This window comes from Vulpes vulpes, chromosome 2 (genome assembly GCF_048418805.1).
Source record: "Vulpes vulpes isolate BD-2025 chromosome 2, VulVul3, whole genome shotgun sequence".
Classification (NCBI taxonomy): domain Eukaryota; kingdom Metazoa; phylum Chordata; class Mammalia; order Carnivora; family Canidae; genus Vulpes; species Vulpes vulpes.
The window spans coordinates 158,950,006-158,967,894 of NC_132781.1; the positions used below are offsets into that span (position 1 = coordinate 158,950,006).

Sequence of the window (17,889 nt, forward strand, 5' to 3'; positions counted from 1 at the left end):
TTTATCCTTCATCTCTGCCCCTTCCCATTGGAAAGATGCGTTCCAGAGGTGCCTGGGGTGACTGGGGCTGGCTCAATGGGTAGAGGGCAGGACTCTTGATCAGGTTGTGAGTTCGAGCCCCACATTGGGTGTGGAGATCACTTAAAAATAAAACCTTTAAAAACAACAACAAAGACACATTCCTTTCCTGTGGGAAGGCTCACGTGGTGTCAGCCCCAGGGAATGAAGCCGCAGAGCACCTGTCTTCCTGCCGTGTTGGCAAAGGTCACTCTGAGGGGAGGCATTCATTCCCCGCAACACAGCCCTCTGTCTGCTGGCCCTGCTGGTTCTGAGCTGCTGCATGAGGAGCTGGGAGGGTGGCCTGCGTCCCAGGCCTGGAGAGAGATGCCCAGAGCCCCAGGCAGACCAGACCCACCCACCCTGCCAGGAAGAAGAGGGAGTGCTGCCGCCCTGAGAGCAGAACAGGAGCACCATTGTGCCCAGGAGGACGAGATGAGGAAGGCTGCCGTCTCCAGGGCGCCCCAGTTCCAAACTGGAGCTCGGCCTGCGCCCCATGGCGGTTGAGGAATGCGAGGAGCCTACCCATCCCCTGTGCTCACCTGGTCCTTGCTTCCTGATGACCCCAGATGTTTGAGATTCTTTGGAACCCTGATGGGTCACTGAGTCAGGACTGGGCTAGCCTTGCTCTCTCGACTTTCTGACCGCGGTGGACGCTCCGGGGAGCTGCTCGTGTGGACTGCTGGTGGGAAGGGCCCCCCCTGCGCTGGGAGGCCCGCTGAAGTCAGTGCAGAGTTGTTGTTCTGTCCTCTGAAGGTCTGGGGATTTGACCCCCACACACACCCCTCTGCGGCCAAAGGCCTGAAGTGCTTTCTTGCCACCCCTCCCCCTGCCGCCCCCACTGGCTGTGCCTTAAGACTGACCCTGTAGGAATATTTTGTCCTCCAGCAAACCGGCAGACCCCTTGCTCCCTCTGCTCATCGTGGACCTATTAACCTTGTTCCTGTCCCCGATATTCTCCTTGGAAGGACGGATGCTGGAGACTAGAGCTGAGATATGACCCAGGCCTGAGACCTAGAGCCACCCAGGCTTTTCGAGAAAGGAAATGCTCGCTGTTTCCCCGGAGGCTGCTCTCTGCCTGGAGAGATTACAGCTTCCTCATTAGCGTCCTGGGGGAAAGCCTGGATTCTGTCCTCAGGTCTGTCAAGGCTCTGACTTTGCAGGGAATTAGAATGAATTATGAACCGGAGCTGGTCCGAATGGTCACAGGGAGAGCAGGGCCAGGGTTGGGTGGACCCGCAGGCCCTCCACGTGTAACTCCCGGGGGGGCCCGGGCATGGTGCCCCCCCCCCCGCCTGCACAACCAGCCCCCCTTGCAGAATAAATGTGCCCTCTTTTGGGGTGTGGGCAGGCGGCGAGTAGGGGCCCCTCGGAAGCAGGTCAAGTCCCTGCTTGCCTGACTCTCCGCACCTCCCTCGCTGTGTTCTCCCGAGTCCCTCTGACATTTATCGATGTCCTTTTTTGCCGTCATTATGGCAGAAAGGGTCTGTGGTGGCAGCTTTCCCCCCGAGGAGGAGTAACTATCCAACAACTGTTGATTGCCTCACCCAAGCAGCCCTGGTCAAAGTGCCGCACGTCCTTGGGGACGTCAAGCCTGTTCTGCAGGCCGGCGAGGTAGGGTCTACTCTCAGGCCACCCTGATTCCTCGCTGCCCTTCTCCGATCTGTCCCACCCTGGTCACCAACATCCAGGCCACTCGAGTCCTCTCTACCAAGCCCCGAGGTGGTTTTCTACCTCTGAGCACAGGCCCTGCTCAATCCAGGGACTGTCCCTGGAACAGATGTGGCACCTGGGGAGTGGGAAAGGTAGCAGAAAGGGCAGGCTTTTGGGTGGCTGGCTCATGGGATCGTTTCACACTCGTTCTTGGCAACGTTGACTGCTTTTTTAGGCCGAAGCCTAGGGTAGCTCATCAGTCACAGAACCCCATCACCGGATCTGCACGATGCATCTTTCTTGGGAGAGACTCAGCAGTGAGACCCGCAATGTAGGGTGGACATTTGCTGCCAGAGACTTCGCACTTGGGGTGTGAACCCCAGGATCACCACTTTGATTTCTGGGGGGGGTTCCCAGGGAAACCTTCCCAGCTCTAGCTTTCACGTTGGGTCTCACTGTTGCCTCTGTCGGCCTGGATTCTGCTGAGACCAGATGTTCTAACTGCAGGGGCTGGCACGGCTTTCTTCCAGAGATGATTACTCCCATCTGTGCCAGACATCTTGCCCCGTGCTCTGCAATCCTTGGCTCTTGGCTTGCAGCAGATAATACCTTCAAACATGCGGTTGCAATTTATTGGCCTTATAAGTTAATTTTAGTGGGTGTGCAATTGATTGAAATCAAAGCTTAATGAAGGCCAGAGTCTGGGGGGTGGAGGAGCAGGGCGGGAAGGCATTTTGTCTTCTTCCCTTGCTTCGGGTCTGAGATAATCTTCAAAAGATTTAATTAGCTTTTCTAATCAGCCCTTCTTGTCTGGAAGAAGTTTACAGAATGAAACAAGTCTGGCGTCCCTTTGGCAGTCCAGAAACCCACGAGCCTCTCCGGGAGCAGCCAGGGTGCTTGGTGGATGGGCCTTCCCCCAGCTCTGTGCCTTCTCTCCCCTCTGGGGCCATGCTAGAATGGTGGTTATTCCTGCCTCTTCCTCCCATTCTCCCATTCTCTCTGTCATTTGACATTTGGGCAGCGCTGGCCCGGGAAGGGCAGGGCATCCATACTCGTGTGTGGAAAAGGTTTGCTGCCGTGGCTTCGGGAGTCCTGGAAATTCCCATGTTCCTAGCTGCCTTCACAGACCTGAACCCTGGGCCCCTCGGGGTCTTCCGACACCCACCCCCCACCCACTTCCTCCCCCCATCATTGGATGTGAGCATCAGGCCTGGGGAATATCAGTGTTTCTGTCCTGGTAGGAATTGCAGAGGACAGTGGGGGCTTTTCTGAAGAAATGGGAGACGCAGGGGCAGCAGGTTGGCGATGGTGGGGGGAGCTGTTCCGACGGGAGGTGAGGACGCCCCAGGAGAGGGCTCAGGCCCACCACCGTCCAGCCAGCTGCAGAATCAGGAGGAGCCGGGCCTTGGAAGGGCCTGGACTTGGTTCTCTCTTGTGCCCTGCTCGCTCAATGACCCTGGGCGAGTAAGTGAACCTTGTGGGCCTCTGTTTCCTTATCTGTTGAAGAGGGACCCCTGCCGGCTTCAGGACTGAGGGAGGCATTCAGTGAGGCTCCTCTTGCACTGACTCGTCATGTCCACGTGGTGACCTTTCAGTTGTCAGGACAAGACTGTTGTAATTTTGCAGCAGTTATCCTGTGGGTGTCTTAGGTTCTGTGCCGTTATGGCTGTGGATACGGGATGGTTTGGGTGCAGGCGGTGTCATGTCACCGGCCACCTTGGAAGGCTGTGGGTTCTGCTTGGGGCTCTGCTCCCGGCCCACAGTGAGACCTCGAGTAAATTCTGTAATTTACTCGAGTAATTCAAAAACGGACTGACGTAGTTCACATCTGTGGTGATGGGCGAGTTGCACAGACACTGAGAACCGACCATGCTCTGAGCAGGGGGCACAGTGATGAGTGGGTCGGGTGCACACAGGAGGGAGGGAGCCAACATACGAAGTGCTTGCACAGGTTGCAAAGTGCTATGAAGGGCCAAACCCAGGCATGGAGGCAGGGCCAGCAGGGGGGCCTTACTCTAGGTTGGGGCGGAACTATGGAGTGTAGCGGGTTTGCCCTTGGGCAGGGAAGAGTTTGAGTAGCCAGCGTAGGACTGCTGCCTTTGGAGGGCTGGCCCTTGCTGGTGTCCAGGAACTTTGCTTTCTGGAAGGTTCCTACCATTCCTGATAAGAATGGTTCATGATGCTTGAAACTCTTTGCACAAACACTGTGGGTTATGCTGAACTCCTGTCTCCCTTCTGGTATGTGCTAGGTGGAGAGCGCTCTAGCAGTAAAAACCCCGGTCACTGAGTCTCATGAGCGTCCCTGTAGATGGCACCTCACACTTGTCATAACTCATTGCTGGAGAAATTAAGTGCATCCTGTGTGACCCCTGGGAGAGGAGTCACAAGCTCTTGCAAACTTGTGTCTGGTTTCCTCAGGACTTCTCCCACGTGCCTTTCCGTTGCCTACTCCTGCCCTGTCTCCTTCCACTAGAATGACTCCTGGTGGCAAGACTGTGCTGAGTCCTGTGAGCCTCTTTGTGAATCACTGACCCTCGGGAGGTCATGGGGAGCCTGGACTCAGCCATGAGCCTGGCAGGAGCCAGGGAGGGTGGTGGAGGTAATGCTCTGAGCAGTGGGAGTCACTTGGACAGTCCTGAGGTGGTTCCTGGGCTGTGGGGTCACTGAGTGAAGGCCGGGGCAGGGTGTGAGCAGTAGGGAGACGTACCCAGGCTCTTGTCAGGCATGGGCTTTGAGTGTCCTTCTCGGTGCATCAGGAAGGGCCTGGAGGGCCCCAGGGACGCACAGGCCAGCTCTAAAGCATGTCCTAAGAAACTCTTTATAAGCAGTTTGGAGGCTGGATTGGAGAGGCCATGAGTGGAAAGATCCTGCCTCATACTTCCTGTAGTCTGGCTACTTGGTCCTAACTACTCGTCCCACAGTCTGGCTGGGTGAAATCTGTAGCTTAAGGTCACCCAGTGCTTCTCACTACCAGAAACAGCTGGCCATTACCTTCAGTCTCCAGAACCACAACCCCACTGGGAAGTGCACGAAAGAACTGAACAGGGAGGCATGAAGTGGTGGGAGATAATTCAGGAAAGTTCTGGAGCTGGGTGAAGCCTGGGCTGTTTGGTTTGGCACATCCGCCCTCACTCCCTGCCCCTTCACATGGGTCTGAATGGCTCATGATGCATAAACCTTTTTGTTTCTGCCCGGAGCTGGAACCTTTCCTCTTCCCAGATAGAACAGTCTCCAGCCAGCCCCGCGACAGGCCCTGCGGCAGGCCCCACGACAGGCCCCGCATGCTGCACTCCAGGGATGGCCGCGCGAGGATGGGGTCCGCATCTGGCTTTCCACTTGTTGGCGGTGTAATTAGTACTTGGGTTTTCACATGTATTATTGTATCTTCAGCCATGCGTACAGAGGGCCTCTGAGAACCCTCCCCGCCTGCTGTGGGACTCCGGCTTGCCACAGCCTCGGGCTTGTGTGAAAGTGCTGGAAGCACTTCTTGGGGAAACCTGGGCCCCCGTCAGTTGTGCCATTTTCATTGACTAGTGGAGAGAGGCCAGTCGACTTTCCAGGGGCGCTGAGCTAGTTAGTCTGCAGCCAGCCCCCAGGGGGCTGAGTTTCGGCTCTGCCGTGCTTTCTCCAGCCCCTAAAGAGAGGTTTTGACAAGCCTGCAAGCTGCCCCCAGCCTGCAGAGCCATGATGGGAGCGGCCACCGCAGGGCCCCTTCATCTGGCGTCCTAAAGCTGCAGCTCTGGGGTTGGTGGCCCTGGCAGGCACTGGCTCTCACCTGCTTAAAGAAAGTCAACCAAAAAGTAGGAGTGTACAAAAAACCATTTTGTGTACAAACGTGGCCCCCTGAATCAGCATCAGAGACCGTGGTTCCTCCAGAACTCTGAGGTGCTTACAAGCGTATGGCACACAGTCATGCTTTGGATTGTGCAGTTCCACGCATTGGGGTGCAGACACCCACGTGGAAGGAGGGACCAGCTCCCCCCATGGTCGAGCTGTGCTCCTGGCTCCCGGGAGACACGTCTTTTCCCAGATGCTGCTTTTTGCAGGTATTGAGGGCGGGTGGTCTTAGGAGAGTTTAGCCAGCAGGCCCTAGCTGCCTCACTGAGGTGAAGGAGCCCCCTGGCTGCTCAGTGTGGGATCCTTTGTTCCTCTGACCGTCTCTCCCACCTTGAACCAGCATTGTGTGCAGAGGCGCGGTTGTGTGTGTGTGTGTGTGTGTGTGTGTGTGTGTGTTCATCTTAGCTAAATTCCACCACACAGGCTGAGCCAGTGCCCACCTGCACTGTTGCAGGACCCCCTCCGCACAGAGCCAGCCAGACCCAAGGGCCAATCCCAGTCCCAATCGCAGTGGCTGGGGCACATTTCTGTCGCTGTCTAGGTTTCAGTTTTCTTAACTGAAATAACGTATTCAAAGCCCTTGACACAGAATGGGTTCCCATAAATGGCAACTCTTGGACGAGAGTGGCAGCCCCGCAACTCAAGGCCTGGATCGTCAACATTTTGAGTCGTGGGCAGAGTGGGCCGGCAGGATGGTTGAAGGGGGTCCAGAGATCCAGGAGACAGTCGCAGCAGCACAGCTCAGTCAGATCCCAGAGCCACATCTGCAGCCCTTGCAGCAGGACCCTTATTTCTAGAGAGGCCTTCATCGTGTCTCTGCAAGTACAGAAATATAAAAACCCTGTAAAGAGGCTGTAAAGGAATAACAGCCGTGATCCAGATGTGCACTTTCAATGCACAACTGGCATTAAAGCCACACATGCCTAAGCTGATTGGTGTGCTTGCTCGGGGCACCGTCGCACCTGTGTGTCCTAGAGGGAATTTCCACAGAATACCTGTCCTGTGTCCACAGGCGGATGTGGTGGAAACAGCTGGTCACACACACACACACACACACACACACACACACACACACACAAAGGCCCGTTGGATCTCAGTGGCACATCCCCCAGCCCAGAGCCAAGTACCCCCCTTTATCCATTTGGTGCAGAGCTAAATGCAGCCCCCGGGGAAGTGGGATGGGACCGTGCTCAGGGGCAAGCAAGACCTTGCTTCCTGTGTGCAGTTCAGAACAGGCCAAGGTTAGGAGGAGGGAGATGTGCCCTTGTCGGCCCAGAGAGAAAAAGACTTGGGAAGTCGACGGCCACAAGTCTGTGCCAGCCCCTTCTGCTCTCCTGTTTCCTGTGAGCCTCCTGCTGCCTCCAGGAGGTGGTTTCAGGGATGCACCCGAATGGAAGCTGGTACCCCAGAGTGGCGGAGGAGAGCCCACATGTCCCGGGCCTCCTTAGCTGTGGCTGTCAGCGTGTCTTCAGCTCTCCGCAGGCTTTCCAGAAGCTGTACCCACCGGGCAGCACCCACGCCTCCTGTCGGATGGGGAGGATGCTTAGCCTCTCAACAGTGGCGTGTTTGGAGCCAATGAGAAGGGAACGTTGGGCTGCACTGCCAGGACGGAGGCCAGGTTTTAGATGCCTCTCCAAGCAAATTGGAGGGTTTTCTTTTTTCCTGGAGTAGAATTGAATTGTTCCCACCTGTAGGTAGCAGCTGCCTTTTTATGCTCTAAGGATGTTTAAGGATGATCAGAAAAACCAACTGCTGCTGGTAGCTGAGAACTTCAGTTTCTTTTTTAGGCTGGGAGGAAACAAGAAGGTATTGTTCTGGGGCCAAACCTGAGCCACTGGTGGAATGGGTCTGCCTCGGGGCTTTATTCTTCCTGCCTTTGCCATAAAATCAGTCAGCGGGCATAGGAATTTCTGTTTGAACAGGTGCCCACATGACCTCCTTGTCAATGTCAGGACCAAGTGCCAGTTACAGTAAAGTGTGAACCTCAGGCCTTGCTGCTGCTCGACGAGACCCCAGAAACACAACGGACCGCAGACATGACCCAGGGACCCAGAGTAGGGAAGGAGAAACCTCCTGGAATCTAACGGTTTGGGACATTTTAAGGGACAGTCTTCCTAGCTTGGGACAGGATCCTGGAAGGATTCCACTTGTTTTAAATGGACTGACATTAAAAATATGTGCAGCCAAAGGGATCCCTGGGTGGCGCAGCGGTTTGGCGCCTGCCTTTGGCCCGGGGCGCGATCCTGGAGACCCGGGATCGAATCCCACATCAGGCTCCCGGTGCATGGAGGCTGCTTCTCCCTCTGCCTGTGTCTCTGCCTCTCTCTCTCTGTGACTATCATAAATAAATAAATAAATAAATAAATAAATAAATAAATAAATAATTAAATAATTAAATAATTAAATAATTAAATAATTTAATTAAATAATTAAAAAAAAAAATATGTGCAGCCAGAACCCTTGGCCTGGCATTTCAGCTGGTGCCACCACATCTGTTGGCTCTGTCCATCCCTCCTCCTCGCTGATGGACCCTACGGTCTATAGTCAGATCTGAGGCCATGGGAGTCCCCCACCCTCACCCCAGCCTTGATACTGCCCCCTCAACTTGAAAGAAGTGTCTAGGCCATAGGCATCCTTCCAAATTGATCATCCCTTTCTCCACAGAAGCTTCACTCCAGCCTCCAGGACTTTCTAGAGCCACTTGGGAGAGCTGGTGCACACAGTGTGGAACTTGGTCGAACTCATCTGGGTGGCACCCTACTTCCGTGTATGTTCCCACACATAAGGGTCTCCAAGGAAGAGTGGCTTGGATCAGACACAGATGACAGACTCAGAATCCCCAAGGATACATGGAAATGGTGAAGCCATGACTCTGAGAATTAAATATAACAGATCTGAGTGGAAAATCATATTCTTAGGTCCAGTATACCAGGTTTTTAAAAATCTAGGACGTGGGAGAGAATTTTACAACACGATTAAAAAAAAATTTTTTTTCAAAAATAAATAAATAAATAAATAAATAAAAAATAAATTTCATGGGAGAGGATAAGGACAAGCTTGTCTGTGTCAATATGAGTGAGACGTGGTGGCCAGGAAAGCTGCTGCAGCCCTGGGCTCCCTGGAGGGGAAGTAGCCTCCCCCCACAAGAGATGTGCTGATAAACACACAGGGCGTTGACTTCTGTTCTCGGACCCTTACAGTAGAGGGTAACCAAGGCTTGGGGACTTGAAGTCATGTCTTATGGACAATAATGTAATGACAGGAAGGCCAGAGGAGAGAAACCTTGGCATTAATGTAAGCCATCTTTAGTTAAAAAGACTCCATGCGAGAAAAGCATTAAGTTCTTGTTTTGTGTGGTTCTGGTGGGCAGTCGGTGCAGGTGGTCAGTCCAGTGGGAACTATTTGAACTCTTCAAAACAAAAATGGTGGCCCCGGTCAAGTAGTGAGTTTCCTGTCACTGGAGGCGTGTAAGCAGAGTCTTGACCACCTTGATCACGATGTTAATAATCTGCGCTGTGGTTCTCAGGGTCTGCCTCTTACAGGCTCTCTGATGCAGCCACCGAATCCCCGGCAGTCTGAGCTTGGGAAGACCCCACTGAGCTTGTGAGCCAGCTCCTTCGTTTTGCAAATGGGAAAACAGTCTTTGGCACCACACTGGTGCCAAATAGATATTCCTTGCATTCCTCTTGGCGTATTGAACAAAGCCAACAACAGAAGAAAGCCCCTACATGCTCTAGCATTTGGGGGCTTACCTTGTAATGCCCCTGTCTCGGCTTGGGGCCTTGGGCCTTGGAGCTTGGGGATGATGGCCTGGGCTTCCGCATCGCACGTGACAGCACGCTGCCAGGGGGTCTGCGTCTGCTGCAGCCTCCTGGCCCAGCCCACGTGTGGCGAAAAGACCATGTCTGTGTGAAGCCAACAAGGGCCCGCTCCCAGCAGCTCTGTCCTGGCTGCGGTTCTTCTGGGAGGGTCGTGGCCTGTGACTCATCACCTGCCGGGGCCTCCTTATGAGACGCTCGGATCCGGCTCTTCTCCCCAGAGGCATTTTGAAAGGAGGGAGCTCAAGCCGATCACAGCGCATTCAGTGCATTCCAGTCCCATCTTCCCTGATACACGTGCAGCCCAGTGTTGGCCAAGACTGGGGATTGGGTCATGCTCGCCTACAGCCCAGGTTCCCAGAACAAGTTTCCACTTCCTTTTGTGAAGTTGGTCATTTTGAGTGTGAAGTCTTATGTTTTTCCTTCTTTTCTACTCTGCCCCACGCCCCGGAGATCCTGCGGTTGAAGAATTAGGGACACAGAATCTGTGTCTGTGACTATGATGTGATTCAAGTGCAAGGGTCATTTTCCGGGAAAAATGCTGAACTCTGAGGACAGGAGGATTAACTGGCATGTTGGGCTTTTAGTCGGTCCACGTTCAGGGATCTGATGGTAGAGAGTAATGTGACCAGATGCTTCACTGTAATTGGCTGTGCTGATAGATAGGTAACCCACCTGCCGGTCTTGCCTTGTGCTCCTGGCTCGTCCTGGGCACAGGTATCCCATGGCGCCCCGAGCTTCTGGAGTTTACGGAACCCGTATCTGCCTGTTGTCATCAAGTACTCGTTTTCAGATGGCCTGACTTCCGGAGCCAACACACGGTGGCCCCGTCTCCTTAGTGCCAGCCGTCTGAATTCTCTGTTCCATCTGTCTTAGAAAATGTTCACCCTCGGGGCGCCCACCTGACCCAGTGTCTGGAGCCCACAACACTTGATCTCCGGGTCATGAGTTGGATCCCCATGTTGGAAATGGAATCTACTTCTTAAAAATAAATATTTGATTAATTAAAATTTTTTTAGAAAACAGATATGAAGCATTTACCCTTACTGAGAATGTCTCAGAAGCCCCCCAAGACCATTAGTGGAACCCTCTGACGTGTGGTTGAGGGGGTTTGCTCTTAAGTGACACCAGCTCAGAGTCTGACTCGTTTCCTCTGCTGGTGTTCCTGGGGCTTTCAGAGGCCCCACTGCCTCATGGTTCGAGACTCTCTGGGGTGGCTTCTCCGGTGTCCCTGCCGATGGTCCTCGTGTTGTCCAGCTAACAGATCATTCACCCTCTTCACCATCTGTGGGTTTCAGGCCTAACCAAGAAAAGCCTATGCTCTTGTCTTTGGGCCTCTGTGTCTGAAAGTTCTCTGAGCTGCCCGCTGACCGGAGGGTTCACCGCAGGAACTCTGGGCCTTGCCTCTTGAGCTCAAACACCAGTGTCGTGGCAGTTGGTACTGGGCCTGTCCTCCCTCCCTTCCTGGATGGCGGAGGCTTTGAGAGGATCGACCCCTGGCAGAGCCCAGAGTGGGCCCGGGTGCTTCCTCCTTAGCCTGCTCTGCGTCCTGGGCCACGCTTGAGTGTTCATTCACGTTGACGTGCAGGGCCCGAGAGCTGGCGATGGTAGAGCCACCTTATTGAAATGGCATGTTAGCATTTAAACAATATTAATACTATTTGACTCATTAAATATACAAAGGCCAGTTAAAGTGCTTCCATGTGTGTGCTGTTAGTTCTGGCGGGCGACTCCTCAGATGGCTTTATGTGGTTTCAGACAACATTTTAGCACATTCTTAAAATACCCACAAAAGCCTTTATGTAAAAACTCATAAATGTGAACCACATAAAAATTATTTTTTTCCTGTTTCATGTCATTATGATCAAAGTACAGTAGGTAAGAATAAATTTTCAAAAACTTGTTGAGGTCCCTCTTTAATTAATGCTTCACTCACAGAGCGAAGCCGTAAACCATGTAATGGGGGGCTGTCTGTATGCCCTGCAGTTACCCCACCACCAACCTGCTCACCGCGGTCCTGACGGCACTTGTTGGAGAGGCTGGTGTTTCTGGGAGATTCTGAGCCGGCCCTTTCTGATCACGCAGTCTTCTGCTCCCTTTGTCTTGGAGCATCAGGTTGAGACTTGCTGCCACCCTAGTCCCTGGAGATGCCTTTTGGTGAATGGAATGCAGGTCCGTTGTTGAATTGTTGTGGTCTTGGGGCCCGGCCTGCAGAGGCCGGGTTTCAGCACGTCCGCCTCACCCCGATAGGGAACACCCCAACGGGACTCAAAGTGAGATCGCAGCATCGCCTCCAACTCGGCTGCCGTTCCTTTATTACACGTCAGATCGACTGTAAGTTCGGCTGCTCCCCAGTGGAATACTACCTCAGCTATTAAAATCACTTCTGGAGATCGTGTGGCTCCCTGGAAAAGCGCTAACGAATTCTGTGCCAGGCGCAGAGGCCGAACTCAACACGGCACCATTGCTGCGCTTGTCGTTACGTAAAAGTTAACACATCTGGACAAAGACTTGAGGGGATTTGGAAGAATCAGATTTATAGGATAAGTTGATACATGGTATCGTGAGCTGGTTTTCATGTCTCCCTGTTTTGTCATGTCCTTGCAGTGAACTTCTTAATTTTGGAGAAGAGAAAAGCTACTCACATAGAGGTCAGAACTGAGTTTGCTTTTTTACCTCCTTTGTCTCCCACATCTTGGAACTTTGGGCCCAGTCAGCGCGGCCCACAAAGGAAGCTGAGGATGCCAGGGAGAAGCTGCCCGAAGCGAGAGCCAGGCCACCGGGTGGGGCGCCAGAGTGGAAACGGCCAGTTCCACCTTATAAAACATGAATGCGGTTGTTATATTTTCCGGAAGAAAACAAACCTAAGGGATGGGACTGAGGAGGATCAACCGTAGGCTGCCTGGTGCTTTGGAGCTGGTCTCCGGGCGGTGCCGCCAAGGGCTCTCAGGCCACCGGGGTCTCTCCCCAGGTTCCCTTCTAGGGCAGCCTGGCCCACCTTCCCTGGTATTCTAACACGGTGCAGGGCCTTTGGCAAGACCACTGTTGCTCCCTGGTCGTGGGGATCAGGGTGGAAGTGTAAGAATGACCACTGGGCATCGGGCTTCCACTCCTGCATGGCCAGTGGAAAGAAGGGATTATTGGCCCTTTCTAAATGTCAGCACAAGAAAAGCCACAGTTTGTCGAGCTGTTTCTTCCCTTTTGATGTGGGGCTTCTCTCCCTACAAGCCGACCAGAGGGAAAACCAAGGGTTAGAACCCAGCCCTCTCCCTAGCAGCACTGGGATTGTCTGGACTGCTCTTCCTTCAGGAGTGCCGAGTGCCTCCTAGTGAACTTGTGAGCTGAGGGAATCACCAGGACTGAGAACAGGGCAGGAAGGCTCCCCCAGGCCCTGACTCGAGCTCACCCAAGCACCACAGGGTGTCTGGTCTAGAGGTGACTGATAGACCTCCACCCATCCCCAGGTGCATTCCAGGGCAGCCTGTGGGTGCCCAGCTTCCTGCGGGGCTGCTCCAGACCAGGATGGCCCTACACCCAAAGAGGTGGGGCACAGGTCCCAGACCTAAATACTTCTCTACCCCCTCCCGTCCCCGGAGAGCGGAGAGCGGGAGTGTGGAGAGTGAGTTGGAGTAAGTAGGGTCCCTGAGTGCCCACTGTTGCAGATTCTGGGAGATCACCTAGGATAGCACTGAGCTCTGCCCCCCACCCCCAGGTGTGTTTGTGCTCTGTGTTGCCCTGGCCTGGAACCAGCCGCTTCCTGCCCTGGGGCCAGCACCTCCGTACATCTGTCCAGCAGACCCTCACCACGCTCCTGCTGCGTTAGCCCTGGGAGGGTAGGCAGTGCTAGGAATGGCAGCTGACAGCTTTATCACAGTGGATCCTGCGGGGATGGAGAAGTGGGGACAGGATGTGGTGGCAGCAGCAGGCCGGCCCCACTCTGCCCGAGGAATTCCAAGGGGGAGAGGGGAGGGTAGCAGACCTTGTAGGGACCCTTGGGCGCCCTGTGGGCCTGCGGTGGGTTAGGGCCACGGCACCCTCCAGCCCAAAGGCAGGAAGCTGTCGTTCTCATGAGGAAAGGCTGCTTCCTTGCTCCGATTGTTACACACTGGTGTAGATCACCAACTGACCTTTGGATCAAAACTTCTTAATTTGAAACAGTTTCGGATTTACAGTAAAATTACCCCCAAAAAAGAATCCTTGTGTACCCTTCACCCACATTCTCTAAATATTAGTGTCAACTCTGTACATTTTTAGTATATAACTGCTTTGTTGATAAATCACAGACATGTTTATTTTTAGTACTTATTTTTACTAAAATCAATAATAGTCTTTGGTCAGATTATTTATTTTCTTGGGGGTTTTTTTGTTTATTTGTTTCTAAACAGTCCCATAAAGTAGGTATTACTGTTACTATTTTATAACGAAGCTAATGCCCAATTCAGTGGGTACCTGCTAGCACTTAAGAAACAGTTGGTGGATAATGTGCGGCCACAGCTCATGATGGGGGGTGCTGGGGCCCGTGTCCCCCCCCCCCCCCCCCCGAGCGCATGCTCATCGCCACCCACGTGTGTGCTGCTGGCGAGGCTCCTGGACGCCTGAGCCCATGCTCACACACGACACCAGCCCTCCCAGCAGGTCCCAGAGTGTGCCTGCCACACCGTGGGTTCCGAGGTTAATTAGGGTCACAGAGGCCACAGACTTGCTGGTAAAGAACGTGCTTCAGCAGCGCCCTGGTAGCGAACGTGCTAGGCTGCAGAGACGTGCATTTTCCAGTGTTCTCGTTGGTCGTCAGCAGAGTTCAAGGCCCCACATGGCAGCTGGTGACCCGCCTGTGCCCCGGCAGCCTCGCTCTGCCACTGTCACCTTGGGTCTCGGATTTGGGACCTGGCTCGATTTCCTTTTCTCCTCTGGCCTCTTCTTATATTTGTTCTTAGGGATTTTTCCATATCGATTCAGACCTGAGTAGGGAGCTCCACCCTCAGCTCAGCTCTTCCTTTCTGGGGCTCTGGGAGGGGAGGAGTGTGCTGCTGTTTTTCCCCTTTGTCCCCCCTGTGAGATAGCCATCCCCAAAGACGGGAATGTCGAACAGTGACCATTACCCCGTAGTAATGACCCACTGACCGTCCTTTCCACGTCACACACTTTGCTGGATGCTTCCTCTGGAAGAAACCTGGAGCCCAGAGTTGTTTAGTGAGCTTGCTGAAGGCCACAAAGCTAGAGTCAGTGGCAGAGCTCACACTCCGATTCATCTTTAGGACTCATGCACCCGATCTTTCTGTGACTCCTCCCCCAACCAGCAGGTGCTCAGGACACATGTGAGCAACAGCCCTGGGACCATCACAGGGAGGGAGGGTCCTTAACCCCAGACGTTCAGATGACGCTTTGCTGAATGAACCCCAGGCTGCTGATCTTCAGTCTGACAGGCTTCACGTCTCATGGGCTCGGGCCCCTGTTTCCGGCAGGTATTTTGAAGGCGGTGTCTCGTCTGTCTACCTCTGGGACCTGGATCATGGTTTTGCTGGAGTGATCCTCATAAAGAAGGCTGGAGACGGATCCAAGAAGATCAAGGGTTGCTGGGATTCCATCCACGTGGTGGAAGTGCAGGTACGCCTCCCCAGCGGGTGTTCTTGAAGGGGGAAGTGCTGTGATGTGCAGACCACCCCCCCCACCATCACTTCTAAAAATGCCCCGGAGCCCGTGAGATAACGATAAGTCAGGATTGTGGTGGTCACTGACGGTCAAGATCCCCAAAGAACTGAGCACATGTGATCACAGATTCGGTCCCTTAGAGACCTGCTGGGATTTTACAAGGTCATGTCGTGGCCCCATATCTAAGGCAGGGACAGGTTAGAGTGACCCCGGGTCCAGGGGCCGCCTCAGGCTCTCCTCAGCTCAGAGTCCCTCCTGGGCTTCTGATCCCTTCCTCCTCCCGCAGGAGAAATCCAGCGGTCGCACCGCCCATTACAAGCTGACCTCCACCGTGATGCTTTGGCTGCAGACCAACAAATCCGGCTCTGGTACCATGAACCTCGGAGGCAGCCTGACCAGACAGGTAGGGTCTCCCGGGAGGTTTGATCTTTGGGTCTGGGTGCGCCGTTTACATTAAAATGCTCCTGGGCCGGTTAGGACACACCCCTGATAACAGGTAGGATGAGTGACTGTCGCTGTGGTGACTTAGATCCCTCGGGAGGACTGTTGGTTGCGAGTGACAGAAGTACAACGCTGCCCTTACGCAAAAATGAAAACAAGGCCGTTCGCATAACTGAGAGGCCCAGGCTTGGTTCGGGGTGTCCGGGCCCAGGACGGGAGCTCCCGGCACCGCCTGGCTTCTGCTTCTGGCCCCGGGCAGTCCTGGGGGGAGCTCTTCTTTCAGAATTCCGTCTGCCCTCACCCCACAAATGTCTCCCTGGCCTCGGTTGCTTGTGTCCACCACAGGATCACCTCCTGAGGCCGAGGGGCATGAGGCAGTCTGGGCAGGCTGGGGGGCACGTGACTGCGGGGAGTGGTATCGATGAAAAAGGGGTGTCGGATTCCTGCACGAGAACCTGGCTGCTTTTCACGGGGGGGGGGGGGGGGGGGGGGGGCTGCGGGCAGGCAGCAGACCCGGGCCCTGGGCAGAGGCGCTCTGTGCCGAGACGGGGCGGGGGGCGGGACTGGGGGTGACGGCACAGCCAGAGGGCGGCGGCGGCTGCTGGGGCCAGTAGGCAGCGTCTCCAAAACGAGGAGAAAAGCCAAAATAAAAGCTGAGAGGATCCGGAAGAGGATGTGCCTACATGAAGCATCTGGGCGGGTTTCCGGGCCTTCCTGCGCGGGGGCCCGTAGGGACCCGTAGGGACCCGTCACGGCGGCGCGGGGCCGAGCCTGTGTCCCCTGAGCCCCGGCCCCCGCACAGCCGCGACGCTCCCCGGCATCCCTGGCGAAGGCTGGAGCGGGGCCTTTCAGAACTCCTCACGTTCATCCCCCTCACGAAGGAAAAGCTGCTTCAGTCGCAGGATCCCGACGTCGAGGTCGGAAGAGCTGAGAGCTCCCCTCCCAGCCTGATGCGACCCCTGCCGCCCCCTCGGCCGGACCAGGGAGCGCTGGCCTCTGGGAAACACCCGGAACAGACGCTGTGGCCCAGCGTGCCCCGGGGCGCTTCGGCCGGCACCTCACCTCACCTCACCTCACCTCACCTCACCTCACCTCACCTCACGAGTGCGCCGCGTCGCTCCCACCCCTTCTCTCTCAGCGGCCTCGGGGGTCCAGCGACTTGTCGTGTGGTCGGTCCGTAAGAGGTTGGTGTCTGTCCTCAGTTTGACTTTCACCCGCTCGCTCCTCAGCAGTGAAGCTGACTCTTGGTCTCAGCTGTCCCGGGGGTCGCCGTTCCTCTTGGTTCTGTCATTTGCACCTTAACCGGGATGACTGTGACTTTGTGGTTTCGAGGCCAGATGCAGAGCCCTCCAGCGGGGCTACCGGACACCTCAGACGGAGGCATCGGTCTGATAATCACCTTCGTAGGTGCTTTTCTTAGGGGGAGTTGGCTGACCGGCTGTTAATCCACCGTCTGAGCTTCACATTTTTAAAGAAACGCCCTTGGAGTGGTCTGTGGTCCGATACCCACCGCCACTTCCGTCTGGCTCCCCGCCTCAGTAGGACCGGGGCTGCAGGCGTGGCCGCAGCTGCTTCCTCCTCACCGGGACACACCCCGTCACTGTAGCTCAGGCCCATCTCCTCCTGCAAGGAACGGGGCTGTGCTGTTCCCCACACCTGGCCGCCACCACCCGACGCAGCTGTGTCCCTGCACCATCCTCAGCAGCACTGAGGAGCCCGTTGGACATGGAGATCTTTGGCCCTGTCCTGACCCACCAAATTGGGATCTCAGTTTAGCAAAAACTTCCAGGTAATCTATATGCACACCGACTTTCGACAGGTGCTCCTCTTAGGTTCTGCACCCCATTCCACCGTCGGTGGAGGGTGGTCCCAAACCCACACCATCCACAGCACTTCTCTGGCCACTAGCAGGGCATCCCACAGGCAGCGACAGTGCCCCTGACGCTGTCCACCTGAAGATGGCCTCAGATCCCACCAGTTGAGGGCTCAGGCTCCTGCCCCCCGCCCCCCCCCCCCCCCAGACCTCTTCAGATGCCAGCCGCAAGTCAGGGTGCCACCTGTGCTTCTGACCGGGGTCTCCGTGACCCCCTCCTGGGGTCTGATTACTTCACTGGAGTGGTCACAGAAGCTCACCCAGGGACTCATTAGACTGGTTCATCAGAGTATACAAATCAGCAGCCAAGTGGATACATCAGATGAGGTCATAAACAAAGGAGCTTCCGTCGTCTTGGAGTTGAGCTGGCCCAGCATGGTGGCACTTAGAAGCATTCTGTTCCCCAACCTGGAAACTCTCTGAAGCCCCCTGCTCCTCTGCCTGGAAATTGGGGCAGTACTGAAAGTCCCCCGGTCACCAGAGGTGTTTTCTAAAGTCACTCCATTAACACGAGCCCAGTTGTGGTAGGAAGGGGCTCATTATGAGTAACAAGACCCCCAA

General features: G+C 55.0%; 1 protein-coding gene across 4 annotated transcripts in view; it reads left to right on the forward strand.

The window, feature by feature from the left end:
* Positions 1-17,889, forward strand: part of CAPZB (capping actin protein of muscle Z-line subunit beta) — a 130,196-nt gene that overhangs the window by 99,390 nt on the left and 12,917 nt on the right. For all 4 annotated transcript variants that reach the window (XM_072751009.1, XM_072751010.1, XM_072751006.1 and 1 more), the window contains exons 5-6: positions 14,828-14,969; positions 15,301-15,417. In XM_072751009.1, the coding sequence (XP_072607110.1) occupies positions 14,828-14,969; positions 15,301-15,417 (259 nt within the window). The remainder of the gene's footprint in view (positions 1-14,827; positions 14,970-15,300; positions 15,418-17,889) is intronic.